This window comes from Petaurus breviceps, unplaced genomic scaffold, assembly GCF_028583685.1.
Source record: "Petaurus breviceps papuanus isolate PSGF00001 unplaced genomic scaffold, PetGlider_PUasm1.0 90804, whole genome shotgun sequence".
NCBI lineage: Eukaryota > Metazoa > Chordata > Mammalia > Diprotodontia > Petauridae > Petaurus > Petaurus breviceps.
In genome coordinates, this window is record NW_027187348.1 from 8,707,014 (window position 1) to 8,728,384 (window position 21,371).

At 35.2% G+C, this 21,371-nt stretch overlaps 1 protein-coding gene across 1 annotated transcript in view; it reads left to right on the forward strand.

Moving 5' to 3' along the window:
- Window positions 1-21,371, forward strand: part of SATB2 (SATB homeobox 2) — a 232,445-nt gene that overhangs the window by 16,380 nt on the left and 194,694 nt on the right. Inside the window, exon 3 of the mRNA XM_069070136.1 lies at window positions 9,821-9,997. Coding sequence (XP_068926237.1) covers window positions 9,821-9,997 — 177 coding nt within the window. The remainder of the gene's footprint in view (window positions 1-9,820; window positions 9,998-21,371) is intronic.

The window sequence follows — 21,371 nt, forward strand, 5'->3', positions numbered from 1 at the left end:
GCTGTCAGATTTACATTTTATGTTGACTTCCAAACTGCATTCTGCTATTTTCCTTTGTCCATCTTCTAGACTTGAATCTAGGAGATTTGTGTTAGTATAGTACATGAGTAGAGTTGGATGGAGTTGCAGGTGTAACTCATTGACTTTAGCATATCTACGTTGCACAAGTCCAGTGCACAATATATGCTATGGCATTCTGCATCAGTGGGATGAAATGACTTATCTCTACAAGTCAAATATATTTTTGCCAACAGTGATCATGTATGGGCCTGTAATCTGTCAGTCTTTCCTCAGAAAAGATGAAGAAAACTCCTTCACTGAGTTGAAGCTGATGATCTAAAGGAAGGAATTCTCTTCTATTTGTATTACCTAGAAGCATATTAGAAACAAAGTGCTTTGTGTATCAGAAATGTTCCACTTGTGTAAAGACAACTGAAGAGTTGTAAAAGAAAAATTTATTAGTGTTTGAAGTAATGGATTGCTTCAGGTAGCCCCCTGAAGTCAGGATGGATATCTAAGTGAATTTCAATGTGCTTCTTATAAGCATCAATTTAGAGAAGGAAAAGGATTATTATTATTTTTAACCATCCTGATTAGAAACTTGTATGGAATGTTGTGGTATGCTAGAGACTTCAGGACATCTCATTGTTTCTATGCCTAGGGTCAACTTCATGTTTTTTGCTGAAGAGACTTGTGAGTTGGATTAGGTCAGGTTGGACATGGCAAAGTAGTTAAGATTTGCCTTTGATTATTAGTTTAAGAAACAACTATGAAGGGCCTTTTCTTTCTACAGTGAATAGACTTTATTTGGTCATTTCTAGGCTCAACTTAATGAAATTTCCATTTTCAATGTGGGCAAGCCATTGAAAATAACCTTAGGAGAATTGCATATGGTCTAATCCTCAACTCATTAGACCCTCCAGGCTACAGCTTGACTTCTTTTTGGGTCATTTTTAACCACTGGGCTCTGAGAAACTAGATTGACTATGGCTGGAATCAATGGACAGGGATTATTTATATGCCTACTTTTAGACTTAGGGTGTCTTATTCTAGAGGTATTGCTAATTTACAAAGCAAACTAGATATAGGATGAATAAATAGAACTGGGAAGGCCCTTGAATTAAGAAGGGTTGGAGAAGGTTTCCTGTAGGAGGTGGGATTTTATTTGGGACTTAAAGGGAGCCAGGGAAGTCAGTAGTCAGAACAGAGGAGAGATAATACTACAGGCATCGGGGAGAGCCAGTAAAAATGCCTGGAGACAAGAAGTATATTATTCAAGGAACACCAAAGAGGCCAGGTCAAAGGATCAAAGAATACAGGGGAGGGTGTTAGAGGTGAGGCAAGGAGTTGAATGTTAAACAGATGATTTTATATTTGATCCTGGTGGTGATAGGGAGCCACCGGAATTTATTGAGTGTGTGTATGGGGGGGAGGGGGATGAGGATGGGACTGGGGACATGGACAGACCTGTGCTTTAGGAAAACCACTTTGACAGTTGTTTGGAGAATGGTTTGGAGTGGGGAGAAACTTGTGTAGGGCGGACCAACCAACAGGCTTTGTAATTCAGGCTAAAGTGATGATGGTCTGTACCAGGATGGTGACAGCTTCAGAGGAGAGGAAAGGGCATGCATTAAATAGGTTACAAAGGTAACAAAGGGTCCAATCTTTGACTTTTTCTTTTCCTCCCACAATAGTGACAACATTAGATCTAGTGGCAGGGGAGAGAGTAGTATAAGTACAACAGTAAAAATATGTTGATACACATCATTTTGTAGGTCTGATTGTCTTGACGGTGAAATTTTGCCTGGAATTTCAACCATAACATATTCTCTTGTGAAATTCTCACTTTTTCAAATGTACATTCCTTTACTTTGACTAAGTAGCTATTAGATGTATAGCCCCACCCCTTAGTATGAATGAATTTTTAAAAATTGCTTTCTACCCTAATACTGAACTGAGATATTAGGACCCTGAAGGAATGCAAGTTTTGTTTGGGGTTTACAGAGAAAGAACAGGCACATAATTTTTGAGAATGGAACACTTTGGGGAAGGAGTGTAGGGCTGTGGATGCCACAGTAGAAGTCTTAGGCAGCATGAATACACTTGGGGAGAAGCTGAAAAAGCCATACAAAAGGAGTTATGGGAGGATGACACTGACTCATGTTATTTTCAATTTTTGTTAAGCTTAGTTTCACACCCTCAAAAGGAATTTTTTTTCATGAAAATTTATTGTTTTCTGACCCCAAACTCAGACTAATATCATTAGTGCCATGAAATGTTTTTATGTTAGATCGTCACCTTTGTGTTTGTATTCCTAGAATTTGTTATCATAGTTCTTGGGAGATAGTGTTAATAACTTTTTTTCACTCCATTAATTCATTCATTCATCATTCATTTAGTTTAGCATTATGGTTTACATGGGCTTTTGTGGATTGCCCAAGGGAACCTAACTGTCATTTATAACCCCTTTCTCCTTTTTTTCTACTGGAAAATGTGTTCCAAGCAACTAATGTACAAACTTTTGGAACCAAATATACTTGTAAAGTTGGGAGGTCCAGGGGTGGGGGAGGGAAGTTTTGTAGTACAGAAGGCTCTTGATTCATAGTTCCCTTAAATCCTGTTTCTGAGTGGAATTGCTCTTCTGTGTACATAGCCAGAGACTATTCAATGTATAGTGCTGGGACCTGGGTTTGACAGTGAATGTTAGCAAGGTATTTCTATTCCTATCTTTGGGTGTGTATGGAAGAAGTTGCATGGCAGATAGTTTGATGACTGTTATTTTTCTAGTAAATTGTTTTACTAGTTGATTCTTTAAGGTAGCATTAGACTGAGTATTTCTGGCAGTAGTTTTCCATATTTTATTTATTTTTCTGCTGTAATGTCCTTAGCACTATGTCCCAGGTTGAGTTCTATTTTCAAAGGATAGATATGACAACCCCTGCCCCAAAGCCTTTATAATCTGCAGCCAGCACCATAAGCATACAAGGTGAAAGGCCCAGATATGATACAGGCAATAGAGAGTGGGAGCTAGTCCTTGTAAATGCAGTTCTCCAGGAAACAGATGGGTTTTGGGGAGTTTTTCAGAAGAAGGGAGGAGAAATGCTAGATGCCTATCATTTTGAAAGGCTGGAATCCTATCATTTAGAAGGCAGTTCTAAGAATAAAGGGTGGCTCAGAAGATTGTGCAAAATCATTACTGGGTAAAGAAAGGTAGCTCTGTTCTAGACCATATTTTTCATTAGACTTTATCCTTTGTACCCTGTCCTGTTCCTCCTTTACGGAACACTGAAAAATTGCTAGTTTTTCTTCTGTGTCATTAATAAGTATACTTTTAGATAACATTTACATGTCAGACTTTTGAAGTGGTATTTATTTAGTGAATGCCAAGTGTTGGACTTGTGTGTTTTCAAATTTTGGACATCTATCTGTCTGTCATTCCAGATAAGGCAGTGCATTCGTTCTACTGCATTTCAGTGTTAATGTGGGAAGTTAGTGGGGGTAGGGGTGGCTACAGGGTACTTCCAACTTCATAATGTTCTGAAGAAAAGATAGCACAATTAAAATGCTTCATAAATGTTTTTTAAAATATATTTTAGAAATGATGACTTTAATACTTTGATCCTGCAGATGACAAATTAATCATTTCAATCAATGTGCTAGAACATCCCCCCAAGTTATCTTTTCCCCAACCTCAGTTTTGTATTGTCAAGGTTAACCTTCCTCACATTAATTATAAAGTGGCCATCCTCAAAATCACTTGGCTATTCATTGCTGTCTAAACTATATAAACAAAGCTTAAGAATTTAGTTTAGTGGGGAGAAGGCAGGAGAAACACTAGAAAAGTTAAGTTAATGTAGTTATGAAAAGAAAGAACGGATTACATTCATTTTGAGATAGGGAGAATCATAGATTTAGACTTTTAAAGGCTCTCAGAGGACATATCTAACCTACTAATTTTATAAATGCAGAAATTGACATCCAAAACATGGTGGTGTGACTTGCCCAAGGTTGCACAGGTAGTAATTAGCACAGGTGGGATTTTAATGCAGCTCCTTCTGATTTCAAATCTAACATACTTTCAATTAGATGATTTTCATGACCTTTTTTGTTTTGTTTTTGGGATTTACCCAGTAGCGTTAGAATCACATATAATATTTCTCAGGCCCTAGAGATATAGAACAGAGAGAGAGAGAAATAACTAGGATGACTACAAGTATAGTCATATCCATATTTCCAGACATCTTTTTTTGGAAGCAGGCATCCTGTTGAAAGATATTTGCGTGTTGGTAGTTAGTTTTTAATATGATACTATCGATGCCACTACCCTTTTTGCCATAAAGCAAATTGTATAAGTTAAGCAATTTTTCTCACAGCGTTAATGAGTGAGGCCATTCATATATTGTCATTCTTATTCTTGGGCTTATTATCAAGCTCATGATATGAGTTGTAATAAGAATTCTGGTATGTGTAGTGTGCTGAGAATTATAACTTGTACCCCAGTGGATGGACCAAAGTGATCTGTCCATGGTAGACCTTATGCCTCACTGTGTTTTAGATTAGCCCTGGGAAATGTCTGACTTAATCTCGTTTTCTTCATCTCTAAAATGGGTATAATAATAACCTAATTCACAAAGTTGTTTCAGGGATAACACAAAACTCTGGTAAATGCTTTGCAAAGAAATGAACTTTGGGAAAGTTGATTTTTATACTTTGGTAATACAAATGACAAATTGATCTTCACAGATAATAGAACAAATGATTATCAATAAAACAAGTATTCAGGGTGGCCAGGTAGCACAGCGAGTAAGAGCACCGGCTCCAGTGTTGAGAAGACCTGGAGATCGAATCCCGGGCTCAGACACTTAGCACCCACCCAGAAACACCTGGCCGTGTAACCTTGAGCAAGTTACTTAACCCCAATTGCTTAGGGGCGGCCAGGTGGCTCAGCGAGTAAGAGCACCGGCTCCAGGGTCGGGATGACCTGGATCAAATCTGGGCTCAGATGCTCAGCACCACACCCAGAAATAACTGGCCATGTAACCTTGAGCAAGTTACTTAACCCTGATTGCTTTAAAAAAAATAAAACAAGTATTCATTTTAAAGGGGATCCCTTGTATATTATTCTTCTATGATAGTGAAATTTACCATTTGTTCCTACTGCAAGAACAATATTAATTTTTTAGCAAATATTTGGAGCAGTGGACCTGTCCTCTAAATTCAACCCCCTCAGTTGTAAGAAGCTTAGCAAGATTTATAATCAAAGGGTTCAGAGTTTTCTATTTGATCATCTGGATATAGTCTTGAACTAGAACTTTAAAAATGCAGAAAGTTGTATGCTGTAAAATTGCCATATTGGAAAGATGAGTTTCTTTTATCTCCTAGAACATTTCCCTTTAACTCCTGCTGTCATTGTATTTTCATTTATTTCTTCTATGTTTGCCTATTATAATTTAAAATTTTAATCCCCCTTTATTTTAAATTAATATTTTAATTACTTTCCTATTTTAAAATATTTTCTCCAGAATGGTAACTTTTACACTTTGTTTGTGCTTGTAATTTAATATTTTTCTTCTCAAGAATACTTGAGTCTCTGTCTCTCTCTGTTCCCTCAGGCTCCCTCTCTCTCCCCTTCTACCCCTCTCTTCCCTCTCCCCTCCCCTATCCTCTCTTTATAGTTTGTTCCAAAGGGGTTTCTTATAAAGGATTTTTGAGTCTACCTTTCTAGTTCCTTTCCCCCAATCTTGTGTTTCAGTGTTATCCATTTCCCTTGTGGTCATATTCAGTAATTACATTTCTTTCTACCTTTGTAAAGACTGCATTCTACTATAAAATTTTTATTTTTATATCATATACCAGTTAAAAAACATCTTTCTTAGAGGTTAACAAAGGTCAATTGTAATTCTTTTTTATGTGACCCTTTTGTAGAACGGGCTTCAGAAATTAGCAGTTAGTTCAGAAATTGTCTCTAAATTCATGAGATAAATGGAAAGTGCCATTACCATCTCCTTATAAAAAGAGAAACTAAAGCATAGCAAGGTAAAAGTAACTTGCCCCAAATCTCACGGTTACCTCTGTCAGAGCCAAGCCTGACCAAAAGTTTATGACATCATTATCACTTCATAGTACATGGAAAGTTTGCTGGGTTTGGTCCTATAGGACCTGGTTTCAAATCCTAGCTTGTGACCTTGGACAACCTAACCTGTATGGGACTCAGTTTTTTCATTTATAAAATGTGGAGGTTTGAACTAGGTGGTCTTTAAAGTCCATTACAGCTCAAAATCTATTATCCTATGATACTCATTAGTTGTATGATCATATGGTCATGTGTGAGTCACTTATCCTTTCATAACCTCAGTCTTTCCATCAGGAAAAGGGCTATAATAATACTTGTACTTCTTCACAAATTTATTATGAAGAAATTACTTTGAAAACCTTAAAAGCACATATAAATGTAAAGTGTTATGTTGTTTTGTCATTGTAGTAGTTAGTATTTATTAGAAGCTCATATATTCATGGAGTTATCTTAACCTTTGGCAAAAACTAGCTATTGCTGCCATGCAGTTATCACTAAGGACACTGATCTGAAATACCTAAAAAATATCATTAGGCTTGAAACTACCATCACAGCTAGGTCTTTGAAAATAAGATCCCATATAGATAGTAAGTTTGTACATTGGTTTTTAATTTCATTATACATTTTCATTTAATTTCTAATACTTAGGGAAAAAAAGAACATGACTTCAAGATTTTTAGTCATCCCCTGAATTAAGAAGGCCTAGCCACTGAACATGTTATAAAGTTCAGAGAAATTGAATTCTTTGAAATTATTTATCTGTTATTTCTGACTATCTCTTAATTATTGACACCAAGAATTAGAAACAGATTTATAGTTTTGAAACCTATGTATATTGAGGTGTTGGCAATGAGATAACTTATGACACTATAAACTCTATGGCACTACTGTATGCATTATGTGTTGTTGAATCCTTAGGAGTCAATAGACTCTCTGCAATTCAACAAATATTAAGTGTCTACTGTGTGCAGAGCACTGTGCTAAGTGTTGGAAAAGGATCATCTAATTTTTTTCTGAGAGGTGACCTGTTTGTTTCATTGTCACGAATAATCCCTCCCATTCAGACTTATTTATCTAAACTAGAAATCCCACACACAGGGCACATCCATTCAACAAGTTGGAGGTACTATCTGATTTTTAAAACATTGAGCTGGTGTACCATTGTATCTCTCAGGTTGTGTTATTTTTACTTTGTCTTGATGTAAAGATAACAAACTGACCTATGTCTTTTTCTTGTTGTACCAGTCCTCATTGTCATTTATATGATTTCTTTTTCTGAAGATGTCATTGTTAAAGTGCTAAAGCCTATAATTACGACCAGTTGATTTTTCTGAGATTGTGGTATTCATTGATTTGCCATTCTATTGCAGAATCTTGGTGTTAATGAGGGTTGTTGTTGTTTTTGGTGGTAGTGAGAAATTTGGACTTATTGAAAATACTTGTTTTGGCCCATGTGATCAACTATATCAGTTATCTGATGACTAGCTGAGCTTATACAGAGAATACTTCATCACCAGAAAGCTGGCCTCCCAGATAATTCAGTTTTTTGTCTATGGGATTCCATGAAATAGATAGAGCTAGGAGGTAAGAAGTTTACATAAGGAGAAGCTGCATGACGGTCTTATTGTGAATAGTTGAGGAAAGTTTCTTAATTTTTGCTCAAGAAATTTGTATAATTCTTTTACTTGTTCTTGAAAGTTTGTGGATTTGAATAATTGTAGAGTAATTACATTCTCTCATATATCTAATAATCACAGCCAGTTAAAACAACAACACATTTAACACTACATCATTTATCCAGGTTAAGGGTTCTTGTTTCTCTTTAAAATAAATCAGTCTGCTTTTTCTTTTCTGTCTTTATCCAAAGTCATTTCTATGTGTATGGATAGATACTGCAAATACTAATTCTGTTCTTAAAAATTAAACTTCAGCAGTAAGTCATAGGTATGGTGTGACTTGTTAGACTGTTGTGTAGTCTTAATGATAATGATCATGGTATTTTAGTGATAACAATTCTTAATGAGTATTATTACCATTAATGATTATTATATTTAATAATTATACCCAATACTTATTAGCTTTAATAATAATAATTAGTACATGGGAACTAGTTGAACCATTTTATTATCTTTAGAACAAAAATCTAAATCTGTTTCACTGTAATTTCCAACATGTCTTCTTCTACCGTCTGGCTTTCAGAAGAACAGAATGAGTCAGTAGATTTTTTATTAGGGATGTTAGAGGAAGGAACCTGTGACTTAGACTTATAGGTGTTTTACAAAACAAATCATTTTCAGAAGGTAGCCTTTCCTATCTGTCCTACCTTCTGAGTTCACAAATGACACATAGAAATAAATGCATACATAAATGAGCATTTATATTCTTTCTGTGTCTCCCCTTCCTTCCTTCTGTCTCCCCCCTTCATCCCTCCAACTTTATATTACTTTGTTAGCACCAGCAAATAGAGCCAAAACCCCAGTGAAAGCTCTTGTTTCATGGTATATCAGTAACAGTGGAGCCTGTAAGAAAATATCAGTGTTCATTACCTCTCTGTGGATATAGCCTTGATCTTCTAACATCTCTGCTGAGTTTAGATTTAAAAGCCCCTCTGACTTGTTTACACTAAAAAGCAGTTAAAAAAACCCAAACCTTCAGTGAATTACACATTGCTTAACATTTCACACTTTAATACAAAGCAGAGAAACATTTCAATGACAACAGATTTCCAATTAGCCTCTAAAAGCCAAAAAAAGAGATTCCCTTTTCAACTGTACCTGGCGTTGACAATGCATTTTCTCCAAATATTTTGTAAGGATATGCTAATTTTAACATAAGTTCAATTTAAGATAAAAACATCTAAGGTCAGGGGCTTGAGGGAACTTTTTTAATATCAACTAATAGCCAAATAGTTTCATAGACTTAAAGATGGAAGAGACCTTAGAGGCCATTTAGTTTAGCAAAGGAAACTGATCCCAGAGAGGTTATCTTGCCAAGGTTACACAAACAGTAAGTAGCAGTGTTAGAATTTGAATCCAGGTACTCGAACTGAATCCATTACTCTTTCCTTTCTACCATGAGGTTTGATAAGAATAATAAAAATAACTAAAAGGCACCTTTTTCCAGCTTCTTAATAGATTGTAAATTCTGTGAAGGTACAAATTATGTTTCATCTAAACTTTGCATCTAGAACAGCGCTCTGTACACAATAGTCACTTGATAGATGTTGAATGGAATGTTATTTTTGTTACTTTTTTTCCTTCTCTGCACATTCAGCAGAACAGTGCTGGTTCTGAAATAATAGAATAACCATGATTAATGTTTTAGAGTTACGTTTATTTTTTAAATGTACTTCTAGGCATATGCAAGCCTGATCCAAAAATATGACTGTTGAACAATGAATAGTTTCAAATTATAGAAAATCAGAGACCCTAAAGATCTGCTAACATTAACTTGTGGTCCTACAGTAAGTATGCCAATGATTTGTCCAATCTAATTTTAAATGAAGTGATAGGGCTTATACTGCAACCCTTGGGCTAATATGCTGCAGCTTGCTAGTAATGATGGAGAACACACACACACACACACACAGATTTCCATTAGGTTGATGCATCCAGGAGGCATGTTTAATCTAAACCATTTTCAGGCACAGATGAGTGACTTTTATAACTGTCTCTCCCTCATCATCATTGCTGATATTTACTTTGTAATGTTTTTGTTTTGCTTTTGAATTTTTAAAAATCCATCCAGGTTTGATGATTCCTGTTTTTTGCGTGGTGGAGCAGTTGGACAGCTCTCTTGAATATGACAACAGAGAAGAACATGCAGAGTTTGTACTGGTTCGAAAAGACGTGCTCTTCAGCCAGCTGGTGGAGACAGCACTCTTGGCCCTTGGGTATTCCCACAGTTCTGCAGCTCAGGCACAAGGTATGCAAAATACTCTTCTCTTTCTTCATGCTCTGTGTGTTGATTTGAGAAACTAAGTTTCCCTGAAATCATCTTCTATGAAGGGAATGAGGGATGATTTGTAGTTTTACTCTCTGGAGAAACAGCTGATATAACATTTTTTGTCTCATTTGGTCACTGGAAAGCCTTATGCCTTTTGCTTGTTCTGCAAAGAATTAGATTAGAATCTTTTATAGGTGCCAGTAGTCTTTCTGGAGTCTCCCTCCCCCACTCCCTATCCCTTCCTATAACTGTTCTCATATCCAAATCCGCGGACTTGTTGTCTCACACTCATCCAACTTGCTAAAATGTCAGATCACCTAGAATTTTAGGGAGCTATTGCTAATATGATGTGACTTTCTCTTTGCTTTGGGTTCATGACCTCTAAGTTTTATTGACAGATTTAAAAAATAATAATAATAATAATAAAAACATGTGCTCTTTCTTGTATTTTATTTTAAAGAGAACAGCTTTATGTATAAAAAGTGCTCTGGAAACTTTAACAGGCTTTATAAATGCCAATTATTATTCTGTGGTCTTTTTGTAAAAAAAATTGTGCTACTTTTCTGATAATTTCATTTTGTCTATTTAATGAAAATGGCATATTTAAGCATATGCTACTATCCTATAGACACAGTCCTATAGAAGCCACCCTGTTCCTCCATTGTTTCATTCTATAACCTGGGTCATTGTTCTACAATGCCACAGAATACAAAACAAAACTTTAGGAGAAGGCTGAAAAAGAAGTTGGCTCACTAAAGTGATTATCCTTATGTGACAACAGAAATGCCTGAAGGATGGTTTTATGAGGACCGTTATATCATAGAGAAAAGGTCAAATTATTTTACCTAACATTTGTATAACTTTTTCTACATTTAGAGATTTTCATTGTCATTTTAATGGATTCCTCTTCACAATATTCTTTTAAGCGTGGTTAGTAATATTATTCTTATTTACTGGTAGGGGAGCAGTAAGAATCTAAATACAAAGCTGTATGGTAACTGAGAAATAGAGATTGAAACTCCTGAGTTATGGACTTTTTATTTCTGTAAATAATTCACAGACTTTTAGAACATATTTTAATTATTTTAACTGCTACTTAGTCATTCTGATATGCCACCTTCTTCCCCCCCTTGTCCTAAAGGAAAGATTAAAAAACCCTAGCCAAAAACATATTGTGTTCTCCATATTGGAAGAGAGCACCAGTGGAGTCTGAATTCAAGTGGTCTGCAAGCTTGGGTCCAGTAATGCTAGCTTAATCCCAGAGCAAACTACTTTAAAAGCAGCATGATAAAGGATGATTCATTTCCTTCCTCTGACTACTTTCCTTCTTGTGAGAGGGATTCAGTATTTGATCCCAAGCAAATTGCATACAGGGCGACACTGCTTTTATTTCATGCCTTGCACTTAAATGCAATAAAAGAAGGGTTTCCCCCCTTCTTTTTTTCTTAAACTCTTCATGCCATTTCAGGGACATTTTTCTCTCAATGTAAAGGTCATTGTATCCCACTGTTTCCATCCTGTTGTGCCAGCTTCCTGTTTGACAGCACTATCCATCTCAGTTAGCACGGCTGCTCAACATGTTGTGAGCTAACATGTGGAACACAGAGCATTAAGTGGCCAAGATTTGATTTTTGGCACCCAGTAAAGAAAAGGGCTTCACTGGCGATTTAGAACAAGGTAGCACTCTGCTGAGCTCGGTTCCATAGACTAGAAACCCTACTCCTTAGAGCAATGGAGAGGCACTTAAGCAATATTTTCTATACTGGAATAAAAAAAAAACCCAATATTTTCTACACAGGAATAAAAAAACAACAACATAAAATTAAACATCGACTTCTCTAACAAGAGGCTATTTCATTTTTGAACACTAAGTCAAGAAGTCAGTAAGTGAAAAATATCAAATATTTTTATGTTCCATCTTTTTTCCTCTTTCTGAATCAGTACCCTATATACTACTACAGATGGAGATACTTTATTCTGTATCCAAGAAGAAGCTTTTTTTCCCCCCCCTTTTTTGACCTCTCTTACTAGGTCCTGCATTTCAATACATTAGACACTATTGCCTTGGAAATACATGGCTGAATGAAATGTAATATTCCTTTTCTTTTTAAAGTAGACTACAGATCTTAATCTTCTTTAAGTGAGTAAAACTATAGTGGACTACTTCAATATTAATTTATTTAATCTTAATTTCATTCAGATAATTAAAAGATGCTATTTGTGCTATAATTATAATAGAACAAACAGTACAAGTATTTTTAAGTACTTATTTAAAATGTTGCATATATAATGCTGGATTACATATGTGGATACACACATATACATATACATATTTAAAGCTAGGTAGTCTTTTTAGATGTTGACTATGAGAAGCAACCCAACACATATATGATTAAGTACAGGCATGCTACTAAGCAAATGTAAAGTTTCAGTAATAATATTTCATATCAGTTCTTAAAAAAATGCTTAAGCAATTGTCCCCAAGTGAATGGAGTAATTAGATAGTGCAGTGGATAGATCACTAGACCTGGAATCAGGAAGATCTGCGTTCAAATCCAACTTCAGAAGGTTACTAGTTGTCTGACCTTGGGAAAATAACATCTGTTGCCTTAGTTTCCTCATCTGTCAAAGGGGGATAAATAATAGCACTTTACTTCCCAGGGTTGTTTTGAAGATCAAATGAGATAATAATTGTAAAGACTTTAGCATAGTGCCTAGTACATAGCAAGTGTTATATAAATGTTAGCAATAATTATAAATATTATTATTAGAATGCTGATGGCCAATAATAGCTAGAGAACGTGACAACTGCCCCAAGTGTCTGAGCTAGAAGACATTTAAAAATTGCCATTTGAATTTTGAAAGAACATTTAATTGTTGGAACAAAAGCAAACAGACTCATGTAACTACCTATCTGAGTCTAGTCTAAAAATGAGAAATTTTGTCAATAAAATAATAAGTAGGAGGATTTTGAAGAATATAATCTGACAAAGGATGCAAGAAAATCTTTTATGGAAAAATGATGCAACATTGAATTGCTTGGGTAAGTAATTACTTTATGAACAAGTTTCTGTTCATATTAATATTAAGCCTAATAATACTAATTAGACCTAGTTTTAAGCAGTTTTAGTACACTATCCACTCAGAGAAATCCCCTTATTTAGATGGGAGAGTCTTCCTTTGAAAAATCTAACTTTTTATTGCTAAGAGATACAATTAACAAAATAGTACCCAGAAAAAAATGAGTTATTTAACCTAGTTGAACAATTTACCACATAGGCAAATTAAATATGAACTATTAATTATTACACAGATATGGAGAAGGAGTTTAGATATTGCTGTCATAGAAGTTGACTTTTGAATTATTCCTGTTTCCCCAGTCTCTACCTCCTAACCTCACCCTACTTCCATGATGCCAGTGCCTGTAATTCCTTAGTAGGTGATTAACAAAAGTCATCTGACCAGCTGTTTATGTTTTTGCCAAGAAGAGGATGATGATAGACTTTTTGCTTATCTCAGGAAAAATACCAATTGAGGAAGATACTATAATATTATCCGATGAAGCCTGAACCTATAGATTCATAGGACAGTCTAGTGATTTGAAGAGGGATAGGCAACTTGTGGCAGTGCTGCCCCTCAGTGGTACCTGAAGCAATGGCTGCCAGCTAATGACCACTTCCCCACCATATATGGTCACTTGCTCTTCTTTCTTCTTACTCCCTGTCACCTCATTTGTTCTTCTTGATTTCTTTTCCTTTCTGCCTTCTTTTCTCTCTCGTTTCTATCCCAGGCTTGTCAGAGGCATTCATAAGCATGCATAGGCCTCCTTAGTGATGACCAACCACCTCAAGGTTGTTGACTCCTAATTTAGATATCCTCAGGCCCTAGAATACAGATAACAGAGGTTTAGGATGATTTCAGACTTTCTGCTTTCACCACATCATCTGTTTTGTTTCTGGTGTACAAAACTAACTTCTTTGTAAATGGGCTTTTAGTCATTTCCTTTGCTTTCAGTAGGTGATCACAGCTCTTCGGGAACTTTTTTCTACTTAGAAAGTTGTAAATGCTCTTAGTTAATTAGATGGTACAGTGTATATAACATGTATGTACAATAAGTATTTTATTTAAATATTATTTTAAAATATTTCTCTACCTACAATGACTAAATATAGTGTCTTGGTGCATATTACTGATGTTTATGGGTAATTTGAAAATGGTATATACAAAGGCATTTCTGAAAGAAATAATATCTGAAGCCTGAAACATTTCAACTACAGTATATGTTAGGAAAATATTACCTCCTTACTGAGTAATTGGATATTTAGTATGAGTAATGACTTAGAACTAGATTAGAAATTTGCAGAAATCTAGTTAGGGAAAAAAGGGATAGTTATAAAAAATTTAGAATGGTTGATCATCAGGGACTTCCTCCCTATTTACCTAATGGCAATTAACTCTTCCTCTTCACTGTTATGAAGGTTAGTTTCTAATTTCCTATTGAATATTTGTGTGTCTACCTGCTTGGTTACTTCTGGAATCACTGAAGTTAATTGTTTAAATTGATGAGAAGAGTAAATTTAAGTAACTATATATATATATATATATATATATATATATATATATATATATAGATAATAATACTAGTACTTTCATTGTTTGCTAATAAATAAAACATTTCCACTTACCTTCATTAAGAAGGATAAATATTAAGAAAAAATATTTTAATCCCAAATTTTCCTTAAAAAAATATAGTCACATTCAGGAAGAAAGGATGCCTGATGCTGTGTTTTGAGGTTCAATGAACATATATTTTCTTGAACCATAAAGCAAATCTCAACAATGATGACATTTCCCCCTATCAGTCAATTCATTAACAAGCTTTTACTTAGTGCCTATTATATTTTAGGCACTATGTTAGTTTTGGGGACACAAATAGAAGGAATAAAACAATCATTTCTTTCAGCAAATGTACATTCTAATGTAGAAGACAACAAAATAGATAAATAAGTAAATATAGAATAAATATAAAAAGAATAAATGCAAACAAATTTAAAGTAGTTAAATATAAAGGATTTGGGAGGCTGATCTAGAAGGACTTCACGTAGAGAAAGGAGGTTTTATATAAAAAGACTTCATTTTGAAAAAAGAGAGGGATTCTATGAAGCAATTAAATGGGGTAGAAAGGGGAAAGAAGTATATTCCAGGCATGGAAGATGGCCAGTGCTAAGAAACTGAGATGAAAGGTGGTGTGTCATGTGTGAGGAACTGAAAGGCCAGTTTAGAAAGCAAGATGGGGATTTACTGAAGCTGAAAAGATAGGTTGGGTTCAAATTATGAACAGCTTTCAAAGTTAAATAGGAGTTCCTATTTTATCCTAGAGGAAATTGGGGTTCATTGAAATTGGTGTTGGAAGGTGGCATAGAGAGATCTATGTTTAAGGAAAATCACTGGCAGCAGTTTGTAGAAAGGATTGGAGAGGGGAGAAACCTAAGGCAGGAAGATTCATCGGATGGCTCTTGTAATAATCCAGATGAGAGGTTATGAGTTCCTGAACTAAGGTGAAAGCTGGGTGAGTAGAGAGAGAAGGTCAGATATGAGAGATGAGGTGGTAGAAAAAAAAGATTTGACACTTATTGAATTCTTTGGAGTGAAGAAAAATGTGGAGTCCAGAATAATACTGGGGTTATGAATCCAGGAGATTAGAATTATAGTGCTATATTTTAGAGAAATAGTGGAGTCTAGAAGAGGCAGAGGGTTGGGGACAGGGTGGGGATGTAGGTTTATTAAGGATGGAAAAGATGGGCATATTTGAAGGCAGTAGGGAAGAAACTAGTAGTTGGGAAAAAGTTGAAGGTGAGAGGTAGAGCTAGAGGGAAGGGATAACTGAGGGGAAAAGTACACTTGTAGAAGGTTTGGCCTTGTCAAGTAGAAGAGCCACCTCCTTCATTATCAGAGACTAGGGGAAAGGAGGAAAGAGTGGGAAATGATGTCAAGGGATTTGAGTTGGAAATAAGGGGAGAAGAGGGAACACGTCCCAAATGACATCAACTTTCTCAGTAAATTAAGAGGCAAGGTCCTCAGCTGAGAGATACGGGAGGGAAAGGCATGGGAGGCTTGATGAGGGAAGAAAAGGTTTATAATGGCTTCTATAAGAAGTGAGATAGGAAGGAATTTTAAAAATGCTGCAGTGAGGGTACAGTTGAAGTTGGATAGAATGAATTCGTATCTGGTCACCCCAATTGTGTGATTTCCTCCTACTCTATTCAGTAGCAGATGCATAGGAGTGGAATAAGCAGATAGTGGGAATAATCCAGGACTGAGGTTTGCTAATAGATAAGAGGTAGTAGGACAAGGGGATGAAGAATTGGAGAACAGAGGGGATTGTAGTTGAAACGACTAACAATAGGGTTCAGATTGGAAGGAAAGGAAAGTGAAGTTGGAGCAAGGGCAATCACCACAGAAAATCCCAAAAAGTGGAGAGATCTGACATCACAGTGAGGGCAAAATATAGTTTTATGAGACACAAGAAGAGGTGGAATGATAAGAAGTTATGCTCAGACGGAGGAAGGTAAATTTCTAATTTGGGAAGAGGAATACTTTTGGGTAATGATGAGATCTAGTGTGTTAACTTTCCTATGTAGGGCTGAAGTAGAGTAAAGGGTCATGGGATTTAAGATGTCTGTGAAATTGTGAGGTTAGGAATTTAGAGAGCGTATCAATGTGTAATTATTGAAGTCCCCTGGTAGAAGGACAGGAGGTGAAGCAGAGTAGGAGACTGTGAGGCAGTTGTTAAATGCCCAGAGAAAGTTAGTATTTGGAATGCATATTTGCGGTTGAAGCACCTTGAATAACTTTGGCCATGTCACTATCTTCTGTGAGACATTCTAGTAGTATCTGCCCATCACTTACACATAATGGTAAGATTGTACTTCCTTGTCACCCATCTTCCCTTGATTTATATATCCCTTTTGGCCCATCCTTCCTTCCCTCCCCCATCACTATTTAAATCTCCTAGTGAAATTAATACTTGTCCGGTCCTTTGTACAACCAAAATTCAAGGTCATTCATCATTGTAACAGAGATTATTTAACTTCTGTTGTCTCTCAATTACTTGCTTTGCCAAATGAGCCTATTTACTTCCTCCTTTATCCATTTCATCAATTTGAACTCTTAATGCTTTCTTTATAAAAAAAATTTCCTGAAATTCCTCCTCCTCCAGGAAGTCTTCCCTGACCACGTGAAAGTGATTATTTCTGTCCTTGCTTCTAATTCTAGCAAGCAGTTCATATTTTCAACATTCCATAATGACAACTCCTTATGCTCATAAATAATATGATTATTTATTCTTAGCTTATATTCCTACCATATTCTCTCAATAGAGTACATTTTATTTTAAGTTTGCCTGGGTTACACACACACTCACACACACTGAGAGAGAGAGAGAGAGAGAGAGAGAGAGAGAGAGAGAGAGAGAGAGAGAGAGAGAGAGAGAGAAAGTCAGTCTTGAGTTTCTAGAAGATAGGGATTGTGTGTGATTTGTATGGTATCCAGCACAGTTAGTCATAGCAACTATATGAGAGATAAGATTTGAAAATGATTACAATGATGTATTTGATTTCTATAAGGAAAGGCATGATTTTCCAGGTAACCCAATACTCAGATTACTTAATAAAACTTTTACAATTTAAAACTGGTACTTTGAAGCAAGAGGACTCTCATTTAGGTTTAAAATGCTCTATTCTCACACCTCACACTAAGATTAGCTGTAACTTTAAATTCAAGGGTAATTTTTTTTCCAGCTGTAGTCCTTAGAACAATTTTTAGTTTATTTTGGAAATTTGAATGATGGATGGAAAATAGTTTTCAGCTTTTATGAGCATGCAACCTGAGGGCTTAACTATGAATGAATCTTAGATTCATTTAGGAGAAACTGTGACTCTCTCAGCCTGCAAGTATTGAGTATCCTAGTGGTTATCAACATGTTTTCTGCCCTTCCCCCCCCCTCCACTATGGGGTACTGATTTTGGATTAAACATTTCTTTTATTACTGAAAAATGCTTGACCTTTATCCTCCTATCATCTTAAGACCTAGACTACTAGGCAGAAAGTGTGAGTTCCATTGCCAGTCAACCAAACTTTTGTTTGACCTAGGGGGAAGCCATTTTCACCTCTTTCCCCAGTCATTTTCTCCAGCTGTAAAATAGTCTAACTATATTTAACTCTAGACTGATGCTACTGTTAAAAAGGATTTTGTTTATAGAGGCCCATGCATTCTTTCTGGCCACAAAGGTAGCATTTAGTGCCTTGGGAGAATGAATATATTTCCAAATGTGACCAGTATGCATCCTATCATCTGTAGGATTAGATCCATAATCTGAAAAATAGTTTGAGCCCTTTGGAAGGAAGCTACTACACAAATATAACATTTTAAAATATCATTTTGTTAATCTACTTTTTCTCCACTGAGAATGTTGTTTTTCCACACATATATGGGATCTTATCAAATTTGTAAAAATTCTTCTTTTTTTAAAAATACATTAGTTTACTTTAAAAGTTACAACTTTCCCTAGGTAATTTATTGTCATGGTTAAAGTGGACAATGATGGGTAACATACAACAATAACTTTTGAAATGACAAATTAGAATTATTTTCAAAATACTTCTGAATCCTATCATCATATAGGTCTTTAACAAAAGCTTTGCTTACCAGTTTAACTAACTTCATTAGGTGTTATAATTGTGTTTGTAAACATATAATAAATTCATAGTTTAAGAATCTTTCAGGAAAATCTTGTGCAGAAAAAACAACAACAGAATAGCCTAGGAAGAATAGGGAAAACCTAAATAAAATGGGGGAGGAGGAGCATACCACTATAGCATTAAGGAAATTTACAAATAAGAGATATGAAATTTTTTGGTCCTTTAATATTATAGCATTAGAAAGTATTAAAGTATCAAAAATATTAAAAGCCATTATAAAATTTAGTTGGAAATAACCTACCCAAATAGCTTTTTTTTTGAAGGGGGGAAAGCAGGGTAATTGGGGTTAAGTGACTTGATCAAGGTCACACAGCTAGTAAGTGTGTCAAGTGCCTAAGGCTGGATTTGAACTCAGGTCCTCCTGACTCCAGGGCAGGTGCTGTATTCACTTCACCACTTCACTGCCCACCTCAACCAATCCAAAAAAAGAAAAAGAAAAAAATTTTTCACTGTTTAGATGAAAACATTTCCAGTTTATTTGTCTTCTTAAATTTATTTTTCTCTAAATTTTTTTATTCAGTAATGTTTATAACTCAGTTGATAACATATATGTAAATAAAAAAAGATATCTTTCAAAAGACGCCTTATCTATAAAATGGGACTAATAATAGCACCTAACTCCCTGAGTTGTTATGAGGATCAAGTGAAATATGGTATGAAAAGTACTTTTCAAACCTTGAAATGCTATATAAATGCTAGCTACTATTTTAGAATTGATTAATGTCTACCTCTTTTGTTATTGGATTTGTGCTTTTCTTTCCATACTGCATACCCACCTTCCTTTGCATCTGTTTACATTAATTTGTTGTCTTGTTCTCTTTCCTGTAAAATAAACTCCCTAAGGGCAGGGCCTGCATTGTATTTAACTTTGTATTAATCAGCAATGGAGCATTTATTAAGTAACTACTATGTGTCAGTCACTGGGCTATACAAAGACAAAAAAAAGAAACAATTCCTGCCTTCAAGGAGCTCATTAAGCTCTGTAACAGTGCTTTGCACATAATCAGGGTTCAATAAATATTTATTGGATGACATAAAAACCAATGAAGTATGCTAGTAATCCAAATTAGTGGTTTCTACCAATTTCTGCCCCTCTTTTGGTTTGTTTAAAAACAACATGGTGTTTGGAACCAAAACATTTTTTTTCCATGCTCTGAAAGATTGAGGGGACTTTAAAGTGATTTTTAAAGACCATTTTCCCAATTAGCAATGTTTAAGAGGCTTTAAAATGAATTCTAGCCACCCACATTTGGGAGACTCTTAGCAGTTCTGTCCTTAAAAGGACAGCATTGGAAACAAGGTGCATATTTATAAATTTGAGAGCTTGGAAGAAAGTCCTAATGAACAAGCTGCCTTTAAAAAACAATTCTGTTGCTCTGACAAGGTGTAAGAGAGTTGAAGGAGCTGTTCAGTATTTTTTTTTTAAAGTATTTTTTTTAATGTGCCAACCTTTGTCAAAACTCCAGTGGCCTCTTTAAAAAATAGTAAATAGGTCTACAAACCTTTAATGGTTCCCTTTTTGTTTTTTACTCTCATTGGCTTTGTAGTCACAGACAACCAGAAATCCCAATTTCAACTAAATACAGAGGAAAAATCAATACCTCTCCCTTGCCTTCACCCATTTCTGGAGATGAACATATATGCTAACTTTGACACATACAGAAAAATAAGAACATGACATAAATGTATTGTTATCTCTCCTCCATCTGCCCCTCCACTTCTTCCCCTCTTTCATTTTTCATGAAGGTCAGGGGGAAATGTTCTTAGTTCTTAAAGGAATTGTTCATCAGAGTTCCAAGTGATGTTATTCATGTAACGGGATCTAGGTGTTTTGTTTTTTTTTTTAAGAACTACCTTTTAAATATGTATTTTCATTCAATACTTAAAGTTATAGTTGCATTTAAAAAATAAATATTTGCATTGGCAATAGGTGGAAAACTAAGTGAATTTTTATTATATGATTTGTGTTGACCTTATTAACTTCTAAGCTTAGAACGTCTTTGTTATTCAGTTTAACAAACATCTATTAAGTGTACTCAATACAGAGCTCATTGCTTTTTGTGTTAATTCATAGATAATAGAGATAAAAAGCACAGAGCTACTTGTTTGAAGCTTCCAGGCTGTTTATACTTCAGAGTGATCTGTACTGTATTCTATCTGTCCTTATTTTGTAAAAGCACATAAAAAGCTCCCAAGTCCTTAACAGAGCTTGTTACCATTTTGAGTATAAAAAAAATTAAGACTCTCTTTATAAAAATATACAGCTTAACATGTTTAGTGTAACACCTTCATATTCTGACTGTCAACTAAATAAATACATAATGGCCAGGGCACTGTTTCTAGCTGCCAAGCATTCTGTAATATTAGATGGCTTAGCTGACTGCTCACATTTCTAATTTTTCCATTTTTATTCCAAAATAGGTTTTCATCTATAGTTCTTCATATGAATTTATGCTTGTTATTTTTAGATTTTTTTATATGTTTCAAATCTATAGCATTTTTCTTTCAAGAACTTTAGACCATACATGTTTTATTGGTGTGGTACTAATGCCCATGTTTTCATACCTGCTATATTAAATTTTTTAATGTGCCA